Below are 20212 nucleotides of genomic sequence, written 5' to 3'. Positions count from 1 at the left end.
CGGAAGTTTACTTCAAGAGGAAGCAGCACAGGCCTGACGCGGCAGCTCTGCAGGGCCGGGGACTCGGGCTCCTTTTATCTTGTTGTTCTGTCATCCTCAAGAATGTATCTTGGGAACCAACATGGTCACTCCGGCCCCTATCATCAAACAACCTCCGCCAGGGGGAAGCAGACAAGACGGGGAGAGACTGCGCCATCTCTTCCAAGAATGTTCCTGGAAGTCGCATACATCACTTTTGCTCATGATCCCAATGGCCAGAATCTCACCCAGCCACATGGCCACACCTAGCTGCCAGGGGAGCCTGGCAAATGGGCTCTATTACCAGCCAAAATTAGAGATGGAAAAAGGATACTGAAGGAACGAGCAGCAGGCAACATCTCGGACGGTCCCCGCCCCCCCGGCAAGGCTTGCAAGAGGAAAACGTTAGAAATAACTGGTCAAATAATTACAGTAATAAACAGGATGGAATACCATGTAGCTACTTAAAAAAGTAAAGCTACTCTATAGGTATGGCTATGAAAATCTGTCCAAGATACAGCGATAAGTATCAATAAAAACGTGTGAGAGAGTAAGTGTGTGTACAGGACAATTACTGGAAATGTCCTCCTTTCAAGCAGCAGACGCTGAGCCCTTTTCGTGTCCAGCGCGACTCTACTTCTGAGGGACCCAAAGGGACAGAGCGGCTCGGGCCTGCCTTCAACACCTACATTCTAATGGAAATTCCAGAACGAATATTTGAGAAATTATTAACACTTGTCACCAGCGTCCAGGAAGCGGGGCTGGCAGATGACAGGCCACCGGGGGCTTTTTGTTTTCTCAACTGTGCAAAGTTTTTACCATCAGCGTGTATTATTTTTGTCATAAAAAATGTCAAAGAAAGTCAGCAAACTAATACCCTGCAGACCAGCTGTCGAAGGCCCACGGCACACAGCTCAGAGCTTTATGAGGCCATTTTCCCCGCCGGTGTGAATTTGCTTTCCCCTCTCTTGGCCTTAGCTTCCTGGCTGAGAGGTGGGATATTCGGCCTGCCTGTGGCTCAGGGGGCAGAGAGAATCAAACAAAACGGGGAACATTATCAGCACTACGTAAACTGCAAGGTGTGCTGCAAACCCAAGAGCCTGCAGTCCTACCGCGGGCACCAAGTACTGTGACACATAAGGCAAACGGGAGGCACTGAGAATAACTGACCAGATGCTGAACAAAAAACTAATCCAGAGCAGCAAATCACAGGGTCTGGAGGTATAAGAAACACAGTTCTCATTCTCGTCAGTAAAAAATCTGGTAACCTTTGAAAACAATGCACCACACTTTATTAAAAATAGAATCTGGGCTGGGACAAGTTCCAACAAGAAGACTGTAATGCTAGCTCTTCACAGCACTTCTGAAAGCAACTGTGTGACTGCCAAGGGGTGCTACAAAAACACAAAACCAACAATAACAACAACTTGTGAAGGATGAGTCATAAATGTATAAGATGGGTGTAGAAAGGCATTTCTTTTAAAGCAATTTTAAAAGCAGTTTATAGGAAAACATGTTAGAATGCCTTCCTTCTGGGGAGGGGGGAAGAAGACAGATTCTTGCCCAGGAGGATATAATCAGAATGATGGCAATGAGAGTATCACCTCACACCGGTCAGGATGGCCATCATCAAAAAATCTACAAACAATAAATGCTGGAGAGGGTGTGGAGAAAAGGGAACCCTCTTGCACTGTTGGTGGGAATGTAAATTGATACAGCCACTAGGGAGAACAGTATGGAGGTTCCTTAAAAAACTAAAAGTAGAACTACCATACGACCCAGCCATCCCACTACTGGGCATATATCCTGAGAAAACCATAATTCAAAAAGAGTCATGTACCACAATGTTCATTGCAGCACTATTTACAACAGCCAGGATGTGGAAGCAACCTAAGTGTCCACTGACAGATGAAGGGATAAAGAAGATGTGGCACATACATACAATGGAATATTACTCAGTCATAAAAAGAAACGAAATTGAGTTATTTGTAGTGAGGTGATGGACCTAGAGTCTGTCATACAGAGTGAAGGAATTCAGAAAGAGAAAAACAAATACCGTATGCTAACACATATATATGGAATCTAAAAAAAAAAAAAATGGTTCTGATGAACCTAGGGGTAGGACAGGAATAAAGACGCAGATGTAGAGAATGGACCTGAGGACACGGGGAGGGGGAAGGGTAGGCTGGGACGAAGTGAGAGAGTAGCAATGACATATATACACTATCAAATGTAAAATAGATAGCTAGTGGGAAGCAGCTGCATCGCACAGGGAGATCAGCTCCCTGCTTTGTGACCACCTAGAGGGGTGGGATAGGGAGGGTGGGAGGGAGACGCAAGAGGGAGGAGATATGGGGATATATGCCTACATATAGCTGATTCACTTTGTTATACAGCAGAAACTAACACACCATTGTAAAGCAATTATACTCCAATAAAGATGTTAAAAAAAAAAGAAAATCAATGAGAACACTGTATAATACGCAGGAGCCTAAACCAAAAACAGAGACCAGGAAGGGATCTTGGAGATCAGCTCCATTCCACAGATGAAAAAAACCAAGGCCCAGAAACATAAACCTCCTCCCCCAGTTCTGCATCCTAAGGCAGGCAGGATCTCTTTCAAGTCTGTACAAAGTGGAGAAAGGCCCGAAATAACATGTAAGGATTTCTAAGTACACAGAGAAACAGTCACTGATTATAAACCATGAATTAAAATATACGACAGGAGAGGTGAATATTGTTGCTAAAACTACAGTTTTGAGTCTATATTCAAAAACAGTTATTTCACTTATCAAGTACGTTTTCAAAGTACAAAAGTACATAGAGGACTAATTCTCAGAAGCTCTAGTATTCCCAGACTTCTGATGACAAAAGGTCATTCCTAGAGCCTTAAGGAGAAAGTGAAGCAAAAATGAAGTGATGCAGCTCAAGATTTCAGGATGAGTCAGAAGCACTTGCCAGAATTCAAGGATGGTTAAGGAGGAATTACAGTCACTGGCTTCCACATAATGAGTAATAATAACAGACATCACAAAAATAACACTTACTGTGTCCAGTCACTGCTCTGAGGACTTGATGTATATTTTACTCATTTTAATCCTCACAATAATGCTGTGAGGTGGATGTCCTTATTGTCTCCATTTTAAAGATAGGAAAACTAAAAAAAAAAAAAAAGATGTAAAAAAAAAAGGGCTTCCCTGGTGGCACAGTGGTTGAGAGTCCGCCTGCCGATGCAGGGGACACGGGTTCGTGCCCCGGTCCGGGAAGATCCCACATGCCGCGGAGCGGCTGGGCCCGTGAGCCATGGCCGCTGAGCCTGCGCGTCCGGAGTCTGTGCTCCGCAACGGGAGAGGCCACAACAGTGAGAGGCCCGCGTACCGCAAAAAAAAAAAAAAAAAAAGATGTAAAGATAGGAAAACTGAGGCACAGAGAGGGTAAGTAACTTCATCCAAGTTCACACAGCTAATAGGTACTGGAACTAGGTTTGAACTCACACCATCTGACTCCAGAGTGTATGCTCCCAAGCACTACACAATATTGACTCTCAAGGTGGCAGGGTCCCCTCAGAGTCCCAGAATTGCAGGAATGAAAAACCGAGGAAACGGAAGGGGTCACAGAGTTATATAGGTAAACCCCTGCCTCTGAGGCACCATTCAAAATATTCTAGAATGAGGAGCACAGGTGTCCTTCTCTGTAAAATCACCACAGAACACTGCAACCTGTTTAAGAGAATATAAAATTGAGGTTGAAAATCAGGAGAAACTTGAGATGTAGTCAAGAGGAAATAGGTTTTTTTTTCAAAATGGTTTCAGGCTGTGGATTTTTATCTAGCCAAATAGGAAAAGAAAATAATATTGTTTAAAATAGGAGTAAGTGAAAACAAGATCAAAAAGCAGAAATGAGTTCTAAGAAGTAAACCATTTTACACCTAATACTAGAAAAATGTGCACTCTCACGTCCCTAACTTCTAAATTTTTGGATACTGACAATAGAAGAAAAAAGAAAAGAACAGAAAGAGAAAGGACCCACCAGAAGTATGCAGAACAAAATGTGTTAATATATTAATACAGCTCATCTCTCAGTGTTGGGATTATTTGGGAGGGGTGAGTTGGGAGAAGTAGTATGAATTATGTATCAGGGGAAAAACCGCCATTATTTTCTTATCCAAAGAAACTGGCAAAGCATCTGTTGTGCCTCTACAGAGACAGAAATGCAGATTGCGATTCTGAGCCTCTTGGCTCAGAACTAGTGTGGCCAGTTCTCTGGCCCCTCAGAGCTGTCCCCTCTTTCCCCCCATCTCCTACTCAGCATTTGCCTTCAATGTCACTTCTTCACAGCTACCTTCCCTGACCCTTCCCTCTCTCAGAATCCTGTGTGTCTCTTCATACAACTAATCACAATTTGTAATAACTTACTTATTTGTGACTATTTAACACCTGTCTTCCCACTGGACCACAGGTTGGCAAATGACAGTCCATGGGCCAAATGTGGCCCACCAACTGTTTTTGTAAATAAAGTTCTATTGGAACACAGCTGCGCTCACTCATTTACTTATGGTAGCTACTTTCACAGTACGACAGCAGAGTTGTATAGCTGCGACAGAGATATCATGGCCCACAAAGCCTAAAATATTTACCATTGAGCCCTTTACCAACAAGCTTGTCAACCCCTACACTAGACCATAAACTCTATGAGGACAGGGTTGTGACTGACTGGTCTCCTAGGACCATGCAGAACATCTGGCATACAAAAGCACTTACTAAATTTGCTGACTAAATAAACTTGGTAAACAGGGTAAGCAGTATGTGCCACTCGTTGTTCAGAGAACCTCACGTCTCTATTCATCGACTCCACCGTCCGCCAACCAAGGCAGTCCCACTTACTGTCCCCGTGCCACTCACGCAAGAACAGAGGGAACCTGCTCGGGCTCACTCAGCCAGTAAAGGCAGCGCCAGGACTCAACCCCAGGCCATTCAGGTCCAGAGCCTGAGCTCCTGACCACAAGTCAGAGAAGATGGTCTTCTCATTCATACTTTTAGTAATTCCTTAGCTGCAGACGTAGAGACTGGGCAGAGGGCCACAGCTTCTGAGAGTGTCCTCTTTGGCTGCTGGCCATCACACATCACCTAACCACGGGCGGGCAATACCCAGAGGGGCTATGGATGCCGCCCGTCCTGCTCAGAGAGCACACACATCACCTGGTCCCATCCAGCCACACTGATGCTCTCCCTCCAGAGAAGTCACACACTCAGACTCACTATCCCCATTTCATAAGTGAGGGAAATGAAGTTAATGGAGGTTAAGTAACTGGCCAAGGTCAAGTGTTAGTATGAGGCAGAGGTCAGCTGTGAACCCACAATCTTAATACCATCACGACTCCAACTCCTGGCTCAACAATGCTCCTCTGCCCCGCTCCAGGCTTCCACAGGAAGGCAGTTAAAGGGCATTTTCATTCTGCGCCAGGATAGCACGTCATTTCCATGCCTTATACGATACTGGGGAGAGAGAAACAACTCTGGAAAAAACCTCAACGTGACTTCACTGAATCATGTAACGCAGAAGCAAAAATGTCTGCAGCTGAAGAAAGATGACCCTGGGATACATAATGATCCGAAGTCATCATAGGAAGGACAGTAAACAGCAGCTAGAGCCTCTGGCTTGTAAAACAACTCTCTTTGTGGCTAGACACAGCATAACAAAGTCCTCAGGCAGAGATGACATTTCAACTCAAAAGGAGAGGGGCTTCCCTGGTGGCGCAGTGGTTGAGAGTCCGCCTGCCGATGCAGGGAACATGGGTTCGTGCGCCGGTCTGGGAAGATCCCACATGCCGCGGTGCGGCTGGGCCCGTGAGCCATGGCCGCTGAGCCTGCGTGTCCGGAGCCTGTGCTCCCCAACGGGAGAGGCCACAACAGTGAGAGGCCCGCGTACCACAAAAAAAAAAAGAGAACAAAGAGCTGGGTCTGTCTTCTAGCAGAAGGTGGAGGAGGAAGTATTTACCCCAGTCCCTGACTTCAGTGACCTGGAACCAAGAACCTCACTCCCAACCCAGTGTTCTGCAGAGGCACCAAGCTGCCTCCTCGACGATGAGGTCTCTTAAGCTCCTACTTTACCCAAAGGTACCCTTCTCATCGTTTCCCTGAAAGGCAGCATTGGTGTCACAGGATCCTGGCAAAGCCCCGGGTCAAAGAGGCCAAGTCCTCAAATTTAACTAACAGGGTGATTTCAAGTACTTCCCTCATCCCCCTCTGTAGTTCGAGCTCAAGGTCTTCATCAGTGAAAAACCAGGACAGCAGTATCCCCACCTCACAGTGTGGAATCCCTGCCCTTGCATCGGTACTGCACTACCAGAGATATTTTAGTCTAATGTACTGAAACCACCCTGTAATGTATTGATTAGGAAACAAAATATAAAATTCTGTGCTCTCTTCTCCCCTCCCCAGACAGGATGGCAAGGGGAGAAAAGAGAGGTAGCAGGAGGTCTTCACAGCGGTACTGCTCAAAGCATTATTGCTCTGCCCGGGAGCAAAGTTCAGAAACTGAAAACATGTACAATGAATGGACTGGGTAAGTTTGCACCTGTAGAGTTTGGTAATAAAACAACTGGACCCGGTGTTTTAAGCAACTTTGAGGTTTCTATTCCATTTTGCAATTAATGTTCTATTGTATTTTACAAAAGTATTAGTCTGTGACAGATTGAAAATAAAAATAAAACTGGTCCTTCCCTACAGACTTTGAAAATAATTGCCAACAGCAAAACAGTTAAATGAAATTGAGCTTGTTTTCTGAAATGTGTGAAGAGCTGCTCAAGCTCACTCCTAATATGATAAATGCAAACTAAAAATATACCAAGACACCATTTTCTCCCCCACTGGCAAAGATAAAAAAGCTTTTGGAGAGCACCCGACTTTGGCAAGGCTGTGGGCTACGAGAGTCACACATATTGAGAGTGGAGGGCAATCTGGCAGTTACAAATGCATCGAAGTTACAAATGCAGATCCATTTCTAGGAAGTCAGCTGACAAGATACACCCCAAAGTATGCAAAATGATGTAGGGACAAAGTTGTTCCCTGCAGCCTTGTTTGTAAAAAACCGAAGACTGGAACACTACCTTCAAGCCCATCAGTTGGGGGCTAGTTAAGTGAATTCAATATGTTCAGGCAACTGAATACTCTGCGGCCATAAAAAAACAATGAGGATGCTCTGTACTTACTAGCACAGACCCAACCCCAAGATACAAAAAGCAAAGGGCAGATCAAGGCTGTTCAGTATATGCTACAAGCACTGTTTGTGTTTTTAAAAACTAGGAGAGAAGTATAAACATTCTTGCTTGGGTATGCATGAGATACCTCTGAAGAGAAGCAGAAGAAACAGCAAATACTGCTGGATGCCAGAGACAAGAATTGGATGGTGGGTATAATTGCAACATACATCCTTTTGTACAATCTAAAATTTCTACCATGTAACTCATAGTCACCTTTTCAAAAACTTTCTTTAAAAATTCTTTTAAAAAAGGAAGAAACTGAGCTTAGTCGCCTCACGTGTTTTTGTTAGGAATACCTAAGTGTACACCAGATAACACAAGAGGGTATGTTTATGCTTATCAGATGACTGAAAATCGTTTACCACATGATGTGCCCTCATTACCAGGAAAGGAAAAACACAGTATCCTGACTGATGATTACAGAAGCTTTGCCACACACCCTCAGTCCTGCGCCTTCCAACATCTCAGTCGGAAATCACAGCTTCTTCCTCCTTTTGTCCGCTCCACGCACTTCCCCTCCCCGGGCTTGTCTCAGATTGGAAGCCACGGTGAGCTTACAACATGCTGGCTCACCTTCTCAGCACTGCTCACCAGGAGGAATGGCTCTCATACAGACCCAGAGACCTAAACTCACCTGCCCAAAGCCACAAAAGTGACAAAGTGGCAGGATCGAGATTGGAACCCGGGACCTCGGATCCCGAGATCGGGGCTCTTTCCACTACAGCCTTTGGACTCCTTTGCTAGTGGGGAGGAGGGGGCTCTAGAAGAAAACTGCAATAAAATGGCCAGGCACCGGGCTAAGCGCTAGACACAAATGATTCCACTTACGCCCCACAATGCCCCAGGGAGGGAAGTTCTCTCATCACCCACGTGCCATGGATGAGAAGCAGAGTCTCTGAGAGGGTGGATGATGGCCAGCTCTCACATCCAACCCACCGGATCCCATCCACACGCTGACCTGCCTCGGGAGGAAGCTCACCAGCCTGCAATCCGCAAACCAATTTAACAGGGCTCCTCCAAGAGCCAGTTAGGTGAACCACCATAAAGAACCTCTTACCTGAGCCGATGTCTCCTGAACTACAGACCATGAATGCCCAAGGGAGGGGAGATAATCTTAGGTGGCACGAATATGAACATTTTTAACTTTAGCAACGACGCTTTTGCTATGTATTTAAAAAGCACATAACCAGCTCATCAAACCCGTTACTTCACAGATGTCATAGCACAGAATGAGGCCAAATTAAAAGAAGCTGAACAGACTTAAGGACAACTACTAAATAAACAAGTTCAGGTGGTTCTGAGATATAATGAAAACCGTGGAGGACAACAAACTGACACTTGAGAATCACTGGTCTAACGAAGTGGATCCAGTCCATGGCTTTTCTCTAGAGGAAGAGAAGCTTGGGAACACCCCAGCACACAATACACACGAGTTCTAAACGTCACTTTACTTGTATTTATTTTATTTTCATCCGCCCTCCACTCTCCACACCGGCCGGCCTCTCTCAGATGGATGAGGCAGGACCCCAGTTACCAAAGCATCCTGAAAACTTGTACCTAAATGACAGTGTCCTGTGGTGGCTTAACCTTGGGTTGACCACAGGCCTAGTTTGCCCTGAATAGCTCTGATTACACCTATAGATCAATGAGTATCAAATAATTAGTTTGAGCGTGCCCCCTCTCACTTTAAGTGTCTGACCTGGGGAAGAAATTGGAGAGCTGACTGGGAGAGATGTGACCTCATTCTAGCCCTTCACACTCAAGAAACAGTGAGAAGGGACACCCACTTCCTCAGCACCCGCAGTCAGAACCGCACCATCTGATGAATTTTGCCTCTGCTCTTGCCCAACCTCCTTCCCCAATCCTATTTTTCCCAAAATGCCCACTAAATGTAGATGGCAGGTCAAGATGAAAGGATCCCATTGGCTCCTGCAATACCAACAGCTCTGTGCTTTGAACAAACTGAAGGAAAATGTTCATTCGCTAAAAGAGAATTATGAAAAAGTAATATGCGTGAGGGCATCACAGCTCACAAAACGCTTCCGCAGGCAAGATATCCTTTGATTCTCAAAAAAAAAAAGCAGTGAGGAGGGTATTTCATCATGCCATTTTGTGTTGTAAAGAGATGGGGAAACAGGCCCTGAGATTTACCAAGCAGGATTTTAAACCCCAAACTGCTCCACTTTAGAGCTGTATGGAAAAAAGAAATTGTTTTCCTTTTCTCCCTAGGGTCTTAAGTGTGTTCCCCAAACCAGGAGCATCTGGTCACGAGAGAGGATGCTAGAAAGGCAAAATCTCAGCCCCACTCCTAACCTACTGAATCAGAATCTGCATTTTAACGAGATCCCCAGGTAACTCCTGCAGACAAGACAATTGGAGGAGGGATTTCCCTGGAGGTCCAATAGTTATGACTCCATGCTTCCACTGCAGGGGGCACAGGTTTGATCCCTGGCCAGGGAACTAAGATCCCGCATGCTGCACGGCATGACAGGGGAAAAAAAAAAAAAAAAGTGACAAGACAATTTGAGGAGCACTGCTTTACTGCAAGGCAAGCCTTCCATTCTCCCATGCTGCATCTCTTCATTCATTTATCCAATAATAATTTACTGTGAATCTACCACACTGTGCTGAATGCTGGGAAATCCCCAGTGAATAAGATAAACGTAGCTCCTGCCCTCGTGGGGTTGCCAGTCTAACACAGTGGTTTTTTTCAACCTTGGGTGCTGATCAGAATCAAGGGTGGCACTTAAGGAAAAAATGCAGGTGCCTAAAACCCACTCCAGACCTACCTACACCTCCATACAGTCAGAAACTGAGGCTGAAGCCCTAGATGCTGCTTCTCAGACAAGCTCCAATTCATGCAACTACTGTGGAGAACAATTTGACAATACCTAGGGAAGCTGCGGGCGAGCATATCCTAAGAGCAGCATTTCCAATTCCAGGACTATATCCTGGAGAAATGGAGGCATGTGTGCAAAGAAGACAGGAACAAGAACATTCACTGCAGCACTGTTTCCAGACAGAATATTCTGGAAACTATCCAACTGTCCCTAAATAAGGGAATGAATAGGTAAACCATTGTGAAGTCAAAAAATACTGTTAAAGAGCCCTTAGAATGAATAAAGAGAAAATAAATAGATGTATATGTGTCAACATATTCTCGAATATAATTGGTGAGTGAAAAAAGATAGTCACAAAGGCTATACAGTTGTACACACACAGATATACTGCTTACGGATTCAAAAATAGAAGGATAAAGACATGCATGGTAAACACATACCATCTTCGGGAAAATGGTCAGTTCTAGGAGGAGGGGATAGGAAAGAGATAGGGGTGGTTAGTGGTTTTTTTAAGGTAGCATATCTAAAAAATGATCTTAACCAAATATGATTAAAGTATAAGTCCGTTAAATCTGAAGGGGTGGCGTTTGGGTATATAACATATATTAAATTACATTCTTTTTTTCCATACTTTTTTGGGTGCTAATGTTTTGTGATTTAACTTCTTTAAAATTACTTTCAAAAGCTTCACAGGGGATGTGATATATAGCCAGGGTTGGGAATCCCTGTTATAGGAACATAAAGCAATAAAACTCTACTATTTAATATCAGGAAATACATCTACAGAATGGCAACGATCTATAGCTCTTGAAGTTAAATTACTACCTTAAATAATTTTATATAGATTTAAAAAAACCTTTCACATGGCAGATAATTTCTATAGGCTATATATTTTTTTTAGGAGGCCAAGGTTATTACCCAAGGAAAGCAACATTTCTCAAACTGTGACCCTTAGCTCACCTGCAACAGAAGGAAGCGGGAGTGAGTAGAGGAGGGAATATTTATTAAAATGCAGATTCCAGGTTTCCTGCCTTAGACCTACTTAATCAAAATCTCTGAGGGCAGAAGCCCAGAGGCTGAATTTTTAATAAAAGAATGCACCTGTGGGCACAATTCTTTCGTACACCAAAGAACCACTCAAGTATATTCTTTAAGTTAATGTTACTCATATTTTTAAAACCATACGTGTCTGCGTTCAATAAGGTAACATTCATCATACTCTGAAAATTAAAATAAAGCACAGGGAATGTTTTCTAAATACTTGAGATCATAACTCCATAAGTACATTCAAGCAGATCCTGATAAAAACTGGTTTCCTGCACAGTGTATCTAACCTGAAGGACAAAGAAATGTATTTCAGGAAGAACATTAACTTCACGTTGCCCTTCTAAAAGAACTTCAAACAGCAACTGGGTGAACAAAGCTCCACAGGTCCAGCCCTGCTGCTGTTCTCACTGGCAGAGGCCCCAGACACGATTTTCACCAAAGCCAAATTCGATTAAACAAGGCATGAACGATGTAACTTGAACTGAGGCCTGGCTAGCACAGTAAAAGATCCCAAATTTCCTCTCAACACTCAAGACTATCTTCTCCATTCTAGTCTATAATCCTTTTGCTACATTTTCCCCACCTTGTTATCATGTCCTCAGCCTCTATCTTCCATTCCATCCTTATCTTGCTTGACTTTTTCTTTGGTCTCCCTGATGCTCCCCTTCATTTTCCTTTTCCCTACGTGCAGACAAAACCAACACGGCAATCCTGACTTTCAAGCCCTAGAAAACTGCTCTCGAGCCCCTGGATTCGAGCCCCTGGATTTAAAACAACCCAGGGCTTCCCTGGGGGCGCAGTGGTTAAGAATCCACCTGCCAATGCAGGGGTTTGAGCCCTGGGCCGGGAAGATCCCACATGCTATGGAGCATCTAAGCCCGTGTGCCACAACTACTGAGCCCGAGCACCACAGCTACTGAAGCCTGCACACCTAGAGCCAGTGCTCCGCAACAAGGGAAGCCGCCGCAACGAGAAGCCCGTGCACCACAACGAAAAGCAGCCCCCGCTCTCAGCAACTAGAGAAAGCCCGCGCGCAGCAACAAGGACCCAACACAGCCAAAAATAAATAAATAAAAATTTAAAAAATAATAATAATAAAACAACCCAGCACAGGGACTTCTCTCAAGGTCCAGTGGTTAGGACTCGGCGTTCCCACTGCCAGGAGCCCAGGTTCAATCCCTGGTCAGGGAACTAAGATCCCACAAGCCGTGTGGTGCGGCTGAAAAAGAAAAAAAAAAAAAACAGCACAAAGGGTGGTGGTGGTGGGGATAAATTAGGAGTTTGGGGTTAACATATACACACTACTGTATATAAAATAGATCACCAAGAAGGACCTACTGTGTAGCACAGGGAACTCTACTCAATATCTTGTAACAACCTATAATGGAAAAGAACCTAAAAACCAATATATATATATATGTGTGTGTGTATAACTGAATCATTTTGCTGTACACCTGAAATTGACACAACATTGTAAATCAACTATACCTCAATAAAAAGTGTTTTTTTCTAATAAAATTGAAAAATAAAAACAACCCAGCAGGGATGAAGGGAGAGAGTGGCATGGACATATATAACACTACCAAATGTAAAACAGATAGCTAGTGGGAAGCAGCCGCATAGCACAGGGAGATCAGCTGGGTGCTTTGTGACCACCTGGAGGGGTGGGAGGGAGACGCAAGAGGGAGGAGATATGGGGATATATGCCTACATACAGCTGATTCACTTTGTTATACAGCAGAAACTAACACACCATTGTAAAGCAATTATACTTCAATAAAGGTGTTAAAAAAATTAATAATAAAAGAAAGAAAAAAACAACCCAGCAGGGCTTCCCTGGTGGCACAGTGGTTGAGCGTCTGCCTGCCAATGCAGGGGACACGGGTTTGAGCCCTGGTCCAGGAAGATCCCACATGCCGCGGACCAACTAGGCCCGTGAGCCACAACTACTGAGCCTGCGCGTTCGGAGCCTGTGCTCCACAACAAGAGAGGCTGCGACAGTGAGAGGCCCGCGCATTGCGATGCAGAGTGGCCCCCGCTCGCCGCAACTAGAGAAAGCCATCGCACAGAAACGAAGACGCAACACAGCAAAAATAAATTAATTAATTAATAAACTCCAACCCCCAACATCTTCTTAAAAAAAAAAAAAACCCAGCAAAATAAACACATGAAAAGATGTTCAGCCTCACTAGGAAACAAGAAATTGCAAATTTTAAACCACAAAGATATCATTTCACACCCATCAGACTGGCAAAACATTAAGTCTAACAATACTGAGTGTCTGCAAGCATGTGGAGCAACTGAAACTCCCAAACCTGCTGGGTGGAATGCAAATTGGAGAGAAATAAGGCAATATATTAGAGTCAAAGATGCCCATTTCCTTTGACCCAGCCATTTCCCTTCTAGGTATGCACCACAGAGAAACTCTAAACAGATGCACAGGGAGACAGGTTCAAAACTGTCACGGCACACACACACACACAATTCTAATGCAACAATAAGATGAATTAATATACTGTAGCACATTCATGTGATGGAATATTATACAGCAGCTAAAATAACCTAGAATTACATGTATTTGCATGGATAAACCTCAAAATCATTATTTAAACAAAAGCAAACAAATTGTTCAGCATTACAAACATGAGGAAGCAAAACTCAAATCTGGTTTAGGAAGACCTACATATCTAGTAAAGGTATAAAAACATGTGATAAACACCAAATTCAGAAGAGTGGTCATTGTCTGGTAGGAAGGGCATGAGATGGGGAAATGTTCACTTGTATCTGTAATATTTCATTTCTTCACAGGATGGAAGATACTGGGTGTTCACTCTTATCAGTCTCCATATTTTTCTGTAGGCCTGAAATTTATCACCACCTAGAAAAAGGGCCCCAAGTCTGAGCTACTTGAGAGCATCTGGGGGTTCTGAGAGTGGAATCAGAACTTGACGGGGACCTCCCTGGTGGTCCAGTGGCTGAGACTCCGCACTCCCAACGCAGGGGGCCCGGCTTCGATCCCTGATCAGGGAGCTCGACCCCGCGTGCCGCAACCAACACCAGGCGCAGACAAATAAATACTTTTTTTTTTTTAAAAAGAATTTGATGGGCAGGAGGAAGGTTGAACCTACAAATGGAAAGCTCAGAGAACCAACAGGGTTCCCCTCTCACTCTTCAAACTACCCATGGCAAATAATCATTCTCAGAATTGTGGTAAAATTCCATGTAGAGGACTTACGACATCCCCAAAATTCGAAGCCACAATCCCAGAACAGAAATATTCCAAAAAGCCTTTAGTGCCGGGGTTGGTTGCTGACACAGAATTTATCTGCCTCAAGAAACGTTTTTGCTGGTTCATTTTGGGGTGGCCTATTCTCGTAAAAGATCAGCAAGGCCTTTCAAACCCTTAGACTAGCATTTGGTTCCACCACAAGTGAAGGTTTCTTGTAAGAAGTTACATTAAAATACTTAGGTCAGAAAAGTTAACTAGACTAAAAGACACCATTTTTTTACATCTCTCCCAATCGATTCGCTTTGGGCTGGCTCCGTGGGTAGGCAAATAAAACCACCAAGAGATACCTTTCTGATGAAACCACAGAATTAAATACCATCATAAAACCTCAACTCATTCAAACTAACTAAACAGACTGGGGCAGGGGGGAGAGGGAGGGGGAAGACGTGAACTAGACAATCTTCTCTTAATTGCTCAAGAGAATCAAAACTGAAAATTACTTTCAGTTACAACCCAAACACACCAAAATTCCACATTAATGAAAAATAAATAAATAGGTTTTATTGTTTGGGTGAACTGGAACACACATAGTTGATATCCAGAAAATGGTATCACATTAATTCTAACTAAATATTGTCATTCAGCTTTGTTTTCCCTTACGATTCCAAGAAAAACAAAGAAGAATCTGTAGACCTAATTGTCAGGTCCTAACCCAACACAAACTCCTCCATATTAGATCTGAGAGGCCAGAAGAACAGAGTTTTTCTTTAAACATTAACCCATGCCACCTCAGGCTGCAATTTCTAAATCTGACAAGTATCAGTGGAGACACTCACACATGACCTTAACCTCTCCGAGCTGACATATTAAACTCAACTTACGATTTCCAATTATCTTTGACAACGGGAAGGAGTAACAGTAATAGAGGAAGAATCAAGTTATCTCTTCCAAATTTTGAGATTTACATATTTTTAAATAACTTTAAAATTTTTTTTCAACTATTCTCAAAACACTTGCCTCAAATAAGTAACTGACTTACCAACATAAAGTGATCTCTATAAAAATCCTCTAGCGTTGTTACAAATGTTTACTAATTTTACTTCCCCTTCATATCAAGGTGACTTCATCTATGTACAAGAATTCAAATCTGGCACTCACAGTGGTGTCCAATAATATCCTGGGGTTGTTCAATGAATGCTGAAATGGTAATATCTGGTAAATTCAATACAGTTTTAAACAAAGTGGTTAGCCACTCAAGTCAAGACTCCAGAAACTACTACTCACTAAGAAGTTTCTGACAACCAAAAAAATATATATCAGTTTTACAAGCTGAGGAAAAAAACTAAGGTCCCAAGAAATATAACAATTTGTCCAGAGGCACCATTAGACTCAGGCTTAGCTGGAGAGACACTCAATGGCACAGATTCCAGTTCTAAGTTACGCTGACCATAATCATGTCCTCATACCAAATAAAAAAAATAGTCAAACTTGAGTCAAATGCAAATTATATTACAGAAACATCCTGCTGTGTTCATCAGTCCACTGAATCGCTTCTGAGATTTTGTTCAACCTTTAACCCTGTGGATACCACACTGCATTGAAATTGTTTCATCTTTACCAATGTTTTACCCACAAGATAAGAAACCACTGAGCTCCTTGGGGACAGGGACTCACCTCATTCAATTAAGCACCTGCACATAATATGTGCCCACACTAACATAAAGGTCCTCAACAGAGGGCCATTTTCAGGAACAAAATGTAATCTATTTGACACACAGCATTTCTTCCATGGCACAACTTACAGCGCTATTAACAAGTGAAATTAAGATTTGATGATTTAGGCCAATTTGCATCAGTACCAGTCACATTTCTAGAGGGCACACTTGGTTTCTCCTAACAAATGCTTCCTCTTTAGAAAAGTCCTCAGGCTCTTCAAACAGAAAATCTACCCCCAAAACACCTTCCATTTGTAGGGCCATAAAAATATGTAGGAAGTTAAATCCATTGGTCTGGACAAAAGTCACAAGATTATCAACAAGGAACATTTCCTTATGCTTGGTAGCGGCTAGTACATTTTAAAAATTACAACACACCAGCCAAACAAGCTTTACTATCTCTGAACCAGACACGCTGTGTGGCTAAGCTGACAAGCCCTAAGCAAGCTGATCAAGAATCACTATGGCAGGAATTCACACGAAGTGAAATTAAAACAAATGGGAACTCGCATTAAACTGCCAATGGAATGTAAAACTTCAGTGGGGTAGGGACAAGTGGGGGGATGTGAATATTTTCCACAACCCCTGTATCTAAAACTGGCACAAGAAGTGTGGGGAAAAGAGAAGGTGTTTATTTTTCAATCACACAAAGGATTTGCTACAAGGTTTTTCCTGCTCTGCTGGGTCCTTTCTTGTCCGCTGGATGAAACAAATCCACTTCTCAATGCTAGGTTGGTTTGTACAAGTCTTACCTAGAAGGATGATATCTTTTAACACTCTTTCTGGACACACATCAGCCTGTTTAAAATAAGCCAAATGACCTGCTTAAAAAAAAAAACAAACCTGCCACTCGTTCTAACTACGACTCAGACCAGCTGGGACCAAATGGAGTTGGGAGTGGGAAGGATCAGTAAGAGCCCCAGAGAGAAATGAAACAGTGAGGAGAGACCCATAGAAAACCTACCTGGAAACAATGCATCATCAAGTGAAGAATCTAAAGAGAAGTCCAATGAAAAACGTATGTTTGATCAAGTGAAAAGACAGCAGTCTCCTCATCACGGAGCCTCCTCTGTGGGAAGCAAGACTGGGAGGGGCCACGATGACCTGAGCAGCCTTTTATAAGGGGCGGAGTTAAGGATTCCCGTCCCAGCCTCCCTATACTGCAGTCAGCTTGGTTTGCATAAATGAACATGTGGGTTATCTTAGTGGCTGCTTCCATCAGGTACAAGAAGACATCAAACCCATTGTCCTTTAAACCACTGAAGATGACATAATAACGAGAAAGATGATGTTGATAACAACTAACACTCAATGAGTACTTGCTACATACTAGGCTCAGTAACTCATTTAATACAACAGTCCCATGAGGTAGGAACGATTATCATCCCCTTCTTATAGATAAGGAAAGTAGCAGAGTGAGCAACCTGTTCAAGGACGAAAAGCTAGTATGTTAGAAGCAGGTCAATGAACCCAGGAAGTCTGACTTTAGAGCCCAAGCTCTTCATATCACTTACTACAGTCACAGTGTCCATATAGAAACTAGAAACGTAAGACTCCCTAGTTATGAATTATTGGTTCCTCACCTCACCTGGGTGATGACCCTAAATTTGGGGCCTTTTTAGGGACTCCATATGAGATGCCAACTTTCCAGACACAGTGCTAGCCCGCTCCTCTCATGTCCTCCCTGCAGCTTGCCTCCCTGGCCAAGTTTCACTGGAAACAGGTTGTGACATTCTACTCAGGTGTGCCACCAAGAAGCCCCAACTGCACTGAGGGCCAAAAAAAAAAAAAAAAAAAAAAAGCAGGGGACTGACTTCATCTTGGGACGTGCTAGCTCTCAAGTTTCCAGCCTGCTTCAATACAGAGAGGTGTCGCCACACACAAGCAGGACAGGAACACCACCAAGAGCTTCACTGCCCTGTAAGCCCGAGGCCACCCCAGCAGGCACGAAAGAGAGTATTGGAGATGCTCTGGTTTCAGAGCTCCCCTCAGGAGCTGGTCTTAGCAGACAGAGAGATGGAGAGGAAAGGCATCATCTTTTCACTGCACCAAGCGACATTAATGCCACTCGACAGGAAGGAGCAGAAGACCTCTCTCTGTGTGGAGAAGGAAGGAAGAGAGGAAATGTAAACGTCCCAGGAGCCACTCACCACATCTGGTCCTGCACCAGTACCTTTGCAGCTATCACTCTGGGAAGGCCCAGCAACTGCTCTGCCGACCACAGCGGTAGCCGCGTCCAACGGTGCTGAAAACTGAAGCCAGCACCAGTGGGTCTTGGTTCCACCCCTGAGCTAACACATGGCTCCTTAATGCTCCTTTCCCATGTGTTAATCTTGCAACAGAATGTGGGACAGAAGATTTATAAAGCTGGGTGATGGGGGAAGGGCAGCCAGATCACCTTACTCCCAGGCTTCTCAATCAAGCCTCCTCAGATTCCCTTTAGTGGCCTGTATTATTAGCTTCAAGGGAGGTTCCCCCAAACTGGCATTAAAAGAGCATGTGTTCCACTCAGCTGGGGGGAGGGGAGACTTGATGCGGGGCGGGGGAACCCTGGAGAGCTAAGGCAAAGCACACACTCTCTCATCCTGCACAGGAAGACAATGCCTTACTCCAGGGGGCGAGCTGTGCTCTCCAAGGCTCTGACAAGTAGAGGTACCAGCAGGATGCACCCTGGGGACCCAAGGGCTGGCGGCTGTTCCTGCAGAAAATGAAAACGAAGGGAAAGCAATGGGAGAAACCCAAGTTAAAGTGATCACCACGTCATGGACCCAGTCCAAATTGGAGCCCAGCAAGGTCCCCTTGCGGTGTCCACGCCCACCAGTCCGCGCTTAGGTCTACAGTGGATCAGGCAGGATAATCCTGGAGACCAATTCCACGCCCCCAGCCGGCCCCACCCTTAGGGCCTCTAATTGTTACTGCCTTATAACCTTGTCCCCCTTTCACAGATGGGAAAACTGAGGCATCCAAAGCAAAGGCCATGCTTTCCTAAACCAGGCAGAAGTTCACTTCCCTAACCACAATTTTGCACTTTTTTACAGCTCTATCATATTTCAGATTTCACCAGATACACCTACTGCCTCTGCAAAGTGAATCTTAAATACAGTTTAAGGAGTGAACTAAAAAATGAGATGAGGGCGGTCAGGGAGTCCGGCAGGGCTTATCTGTGGCAAGGACAGGATGGGTGCCCCCCCCACCAGCTTCTCCTCTAACCCGGTCCCCCGGGACGTCCGGGTTCTGCCTCCCCCCCAAGACGCTTCCACCGCAACCCGAGGGCGGAGGCGCAGCGGCTCGGCCCGGGGACCGGCAAGCGGGGTCCCCGGTCCCGGGGCCGAGAAGGGGGCGGGGGGCTCGGGGCCGCGACCGGCCCGCCCTGCCCCGTGGCCGGGAACTTCTGGCGGCGCCGCGCCGCCCCCGCCGCCCCCACCCCCACCGGCCGCCGAGCGGGCGTGCGACTCGGGTTTCCCTTTCTTCGCCTCGCCGCGCCTGGGGCGCGACCCCCGAGGCGGCGGCGGCGGCGGCGGCCACTCACCATATTACAGATGGAGGCGATGTTTCGGACAGTCATTAGTCTAAAGGTTACAGCGATCCCGCACCGCCATCTTTATAAGGTGAAAACAGAACCGGCCATGGTGAAGCGCTCGCGGGGAGGCCGGGCGCGGCGGCGGCGGCGGCGGCGGCGGGGAGGCGGCCTGGGGTCCGGCTTTCAGTTTGGCTGGGAGAGGGAGGCCGGGAGGGAGGAGAGGAGGAGGGGAGGGCGGGGAAGGCGGGAGGCGGGAGGGAGAGCGGAGGGGCGGGGAGTGGCGGAGCGAGGGAGCCTGGGCCGCGGCCGGCGGCGCCGGGAGGAGGGGCGGTCCGAGCGCCGCGTGCAGCCCGCGCCCCGAGCGCTCCCGCCGCGCGCCCGGCCTCGACCCAACCCCGACCCGGCCCCGGCCCGGGTCCCCGCGGCTCCTCCTCCCTCCTCCGCCCGCCCGCGCCCCCGGCCACCCCGGCTCGGCCTTTTTTCTTTTTCTCTTCTGATGTCCTGCTTCACTCTGAACGGGTTGGAATGCGCGGCCAGGCCTTCGCTCGCGCGGCTGCCGCAGGTCCCCCGCGCGGACCCCGA

At 45.5% G+C, this 20212-nt stretch overlaps 1 protein-coding gene across 3 annotated transcripts in view; it reads right to left on the bottom strand.

Moving 5' to 3' along the window:
* USP46 (ubiquitin specific peptidase 46) overlaps window positions 1-19817 on the bottom strand; it is a 61104-nt gene extending 41287 nt beyond the window's left edge. For all 3 annotated transcript variants that reach the window (XM_060012559.1, XM_060012558.1, XM_060012561.1), the window contains exon 1: window positions 19640-19817. In XM_060012559.1, the coding sequence (XP_059868542.1) occupies window positions 19640-19675 (36 nt within the window). In that variant the 5' untranslated portion in view covers window positions 19676-19817. The remainder of the gene's footprint in view (window positions 1-19639) is intronic.
* Between the last annotated feature and the right edge of the window lie 395 nt (window positions 19818-20212).

This window comes from Delphinus delphis, chromosome 5 (assembly GCF_949987515.2).
Source record: "Delphinus delphis chromosome 5, mDelDel1.2, whole genome shotgun sequence".
In the NCBI taxonomy this organism is placed as follows: Eukaryota; Metazoa; Chordata; class Mammalia; order Artiodactyla; family Delphinidae; genus Delphinus; species Delphinus delphis.
This window is presented reverse-complemented; position numbering and strand designations above follow the sequence as displayed.